General features: G+C 57.3%; 1 protein-coding gene across 8 annotated transcripts in view; it reads right to left on the reverse strand.

The window, feature by feature from the left end:
• Window positions 1–272: 272 nt before the first annotated feature.
• Window positions 273–4,548, reverse strand: part of Dmac2 (distal membrane arm assembly complex 2) — a 163,345-nt gene continuing 159,069 nt past the window's right edge. For all 8 annotated transcript variants that reach the window (XM_033765810.1, XM_033765812.1, XM_033765811.1 and 5 more), the window contains 6 exons: window positions 4,127–4,263; window positions 3,871–4,033; window positions 3,233–3,475; window positions 1,526–2,492; window positions 1,012–1,221; window positions 273–348 (listed from right to left, as the gene is read on the reverse strand). In XM_033765810.1, coding sequence (XP_033621701.1) covers window positions 3,274–3,475; window positions 3,871–4,033; window positions 4,127–4,263 — 502 coding nt within the window. In that variant the 3' untranslated portion in view covers window positions 273–348; window positions 1,012–1,221; window positions 1,526–2,492; window positions 3,233–3,273. The remainder of the gene's footprint in view (window positions 349–1,011; window positions 1,222–1,525; window positions 2,493–3,232; window positions 3,476–3,870; window positions 4,034–4,126; window positions 4,264–4,548) is intronic.

The raw sequence follows: 4,548 nt of genomic DNA on the forward strand, positions 1-4,548 counted from the left end.
CGGGCCGCCGCGTGTCAGGACTGGTTTTCCGGTGAGACTGGGGAGAGGTGCAGGGGCGGCCACCGTGCAGACGGGGAGGTCCAGGGTCCCGAGGAAGAGTCCGAGGAGGGCGAGGCCAGGACCGGGCCTGAGCCATGCTGCCTGGTGTCAAAGTGGTCCGGGGGAGGAGGAAAGACGCGGCGAGGGGGCTGGCACCGGGCCGCAGCCCGAAGGAGGCGTGGATGTGCTGAGCGGGGACGGATCGGCGGCCGGAGATGGGGATGTTTGCCGTTGTTGCCCAGTCGGGATAGGGGCAAGAGGCTGGGCCATCTGAGGAGAGGAGACAGCAGGGAGAACTCCGGGAGGCCCCTTGAAGAGGAGAGAAAGGGGTTGAACGGGAGATGAGAGCTGGGGGAGAGGGGCGGGACGCTGGACGGGAGGACGTAGAGGCTGCAAGTGGAGTATGGGAGAGGTGAGGCTGACCTGGAAACCCTGAGGGGAGCCCAGGGGCAGAGACTGAAAGGCAGGCGCAGGGTCTGAACCTCCAGCCTACCCTGGGAGAGGGCTCGAAGAGAGCCCAGGAGAAGCCAGAGGAAAGGGTCCAGGTGAGCGGGTAGGCGAAAGGGACCGAAGGGAGGGCAGCAGAGGGAGATGGGGCCGCCGAGCAGCCGGATGTTCCTGGAGCTGGGCCTCCTCCCCCCGCCCCCCGCCTCATCCTCTTGGTCCCCACCCAGCGCTGGGCCACCCTCCCCCTCCCGCAGACTCCCGGAGCCAGGGAAGCGCTTGCTGCCTTGCTAGGCCCCTGGGACTGGAGAGGAGAGGTGTCTGCCTGTGTTTATTTCCCCGCCCTCCCGGGGCTGCTGCTGTTGGGGCTGCACCAGCTGTCTGGGGAGATGGGCAGGTGGGGCCTCCTGGTCCCACCCAGATCTCTGGGGAGATCTCTGGGGAGCCACAGCTCTGGGAAGCCTGGGCCGACCCCCTTCACCCCACCTGGTTTGGAGAGCGACTGGCCAGCTCATCTCAGGAACTCACCTTGTCAACGAAAGTTCATTGTCCGCCCAGCCCTGACTTCTACCTTCCGAATTCGAATAACAGAGCCCACGGGAACAGATGGAAGCGGTGGTTGGTGAATGCAGGGCCAAGCCTACCTCGCCCCAGGCCAGAGGTGGGGTCAGGGTGCGCTCTCCTGGCTCATCTCACTTCCTCCGTGGGTGCAGAGGCTCTTGAGAGGTCTGCAGGGCACTGTTCGGGTTGCTGTGTCAGCTTGGGTCCACACAGCAAGTGGAACAGGGAAACCTCAAGCGTAATGTGCCCACACACACCCGTAACCCTAGCGCTAGGGAATCACAAATTCAAGTCTGGCTGGGGCAATTTAGGGAGATCCAGTCTTAAAAAGGGGTGTGTGGGTGGGTGCGGTTGGGATGAAAAGGGCTGGGGATGTAGCTTAGTGGAGGGTGCCCCTGGGTTCATTCCCTAGTACAACCACCACCACCACCACCAAACAACAAAAAAAACGATCGTGAGATTGGAGTAATGAGAGACCTACTAAGATTCGTGGACCATGCATAACGAGGTCGGGTGACTGTGAGGTCGAATGTGATCAATCCCAATGCTCTGTCTCCATCATTAAGCCTCTGGATTCCTGCATCCACATTATGCCAGAGACTTCTCGTCTCTTGGCCTCTTCAACTGCAGACTGTCGATGGGTCCTAGTTCCAGTCGGCCAATCAAGTAACTGTTAGAACCACCCCAGATGCACACGGTAACTTACTAAAGATGGACTCTCTAGTAAGCATACCCACCAGTGAGTTTGGGCCCAGCTAGTGTTATATTCGTCCTCCTCAGTCTGACACCCTTAGAATCCACTCCTGCATGCCATCTCCAGGGCTCTGTCTGTGCATCAGTTTGCAAAGTTTCCTTTTAGTGTGCAAGTTGCTCCCTCCTAAGTCCTACTGGTCTCTGTTCCCAGGTACATATGGGCCTGGTGGCAGCAGCAGGCACTTGTGAATATGAAGAACAGGTGCCCTCTTTAAAGGTGAGGTCATCCTTACATGGTGTCCAAGCTCAGCGCGCTGGGAGGCCCCTGGCACTGGGAACGGACTCTGTGGGTCTGAGGTCTTCTGTTTACCCTGGATCCAACCGGACGACCCCATCTAAGAACTTCTGGGGCTGTTAGGGAAGCTGTCTGGTTCTCAGATGCAGCAGAGCAGACTCCAGCTTGTCACTGTATCTGTGGGCACTCAGGAGCACTCCCAAGAATCCACCCGACACCCCAGCCTTTAGAATTGTCCTGCCACAGCTGTCAGGCATAGGGGTCACGGGCTCTGAATCAGGTGCTTCCCTTGGCACCTTGAGATCAACCACGGCGGGGCTGTGAAGCCACTGCATGTTGGGGATCGCTGGCTTCCTATTTCCCTGGGCTGCGCTCAAGACCAAAGGTGCAACCAAACCACCCCGAATTCCATCTTAGAAGCTGTGTCCTGGGGCATTCCGAGTATAGATTCTGGATCAGTCTGGAGCCAATAAGAAGAGAAAAACCGCACAGTAATTTCACAGGGACATTTTAATATCACAAATTACTCAACAGTGACCTGGAATCACAAGATTCACTGGTAAATGCTTCAGAGTTGATGGAAAATCTGGCTGGGTTGCTGGGAAGCCTCATGGAGGGGCGGCACCCCAAAAAAACCACAGGGCTGGGGGTCTCAGGGGAGGCTGTTGAGCACAAGTCTCTCCAGGGCTGTGCTGGGGGAGCCACATGACCTGTGGCTCAAACCTGATACAGCGGGCGCAGAGTACACACCTTCCCTCCAGCAATCTGACTGCTGATGAAGCCTAGTGTGCTGTTAGCAAAGGAAATAAGTCCAAGGGCCCAGCGCCATTTTCACAGCAGCAGAAAAAACAGCTGAATTTGAAACTGAAAGCTAATAAATAAAAACAAAAAAACAAAAACAAAACCAGCCACACAATGGGAACTGGGGAGCGAGGGCCAGGATGGTGGACAGGCGAAGCGAGCCAACCAGTCCTGCACAGGGAACTTGTATCGGTCAGGGTCCCTGAGACGGCCAACCTCCAACATGGTGGGTCTCGTGTTAGGGACACACGGAGGTGAGCGCACTTTCCTACTGACAGCTCGAGGAGGCAGGGGAAGGACTTGAGTGGAAAAGACTGCCAGTAATAAAAACCCCAACCTCATGCTACCCTTCCCCCTGGTCTGCCAGGTCCTCCGTGCCCCATGCTGAAGGAACCCCACCTTGGAGGGCAGGTGTAGACAGCCACACCGTTCTACGTGGGTCACCGCGATCCACGGGCTGTAGGCTTGGCAGGGATGGGGCTGGCTGTATTCTGAGGCCGCTCCTCTGGCCCCAACCTGAGACCCTGGGCCCAGTCAGTCCCCACAACCTCACAGTTGGGCAACATCTCTTCCACCAGGATCTGAGTGAGGCCCGGGTACTCCACGGCGGGGAGGTCTGAGATGTCCAGTCTCTGGAGGTTCCTGAAAGGGGAAAAAGGGCAGGAGGCTGACATCAGAACAGGGGTCTATGTGTGTGTGCGCATACGCGCAGAGGAGGTGCTAGAGATGGAAGTCAGGGTCTCATGTGCTAGGCAAACGCTGTGTCACTGAGCTACATCTCTAACTCCAAAATAAATCTTTACAGCTGTCTAGGGTGAAATCTACCACTTAGATACAAATGTGTGCCTCTAGCTCCTACTGTTCTGCAACAGTGTATACTGTGCAGGTTTCATTAAAACAAAAAGGAAGAAAATCCTGTAGTTAATTCTGATGGACTTGGCCTGAGCACCCTCTTACACATCCTAGGGCTGGGAAGCAGGAAGGACACGGGTGGGAGGTGCCCTGAAGCGAGGCCCAGCCTGCACTGCGGTCCTCACTGGAGGTGGTGGAGGCAGGCGAGGCCCCGTTCCGAGATGTGGGGGCAGCCGGCCAACAAGAGCTCCTGCAGTGAGTCAGACAGAGGGTAGAGGCGGCTGAGGCACCAGTCGTCCACGTGGGGACAGCGCTGCAGTGACAGGGATCGGAGCTCCTTCAGGGGCACTGCAGGAGCACAGGGTGATACCATGAGGGCCCTTCTGGAGCCACCACCAAAGGGGAGGTCTTAGGTTCCCAGCCCCACCCGAGCCCTCTCACAGAGATTGTCCAGGCCATAGTAGTTGATAACACAGCCACTGGCATCGATAGCCTCCACGGGCACCGCTTGGAACTTCAAGACCTCAGCAGAGAAACGTTTGTACTCATCTGACCTGATCCACTCCCTGTCCCGAAACCTGGAACGGGGATGAAGAAGTGTTGGCGGGTGCTGGCCCTCCAAGCACCCGTCCCAGCCCCTGCGACTGCACTGGCTGGGCACTTCCTGTACACCTGCTCGCCGAGGGCGCTACGCAGAGCCACTGTGACAATCCCTTCATGCATGGAGACAGAACCTCTGAGAGATTACTGATACTTAACAGCAAAGAACTACACACACAAATCCTTGTTAAGGAGCCGGGGATTTAGCTCAGTGGTTCTGGCGCCTGCCTCACAAGCTCAAGGTCCCCAGTTCGATCCTTGGT

This window comes from Fukomys damarensis, unplaced genomic scaffold (genome assembly GCF_012274545.1).
Source record: "Fukomys damarensis isolate Sample0158 unplaced genomic scaffold, DMR_v1.0_HiC HiC_scaffold_19, whole genome shotgun sequence".
Lineage (NCBI taxonomy): Eukaryota > Metazoa > Chordata > Mammalia > Rodentia > Bathyergidae > Fukomys > Fukomys damarensis.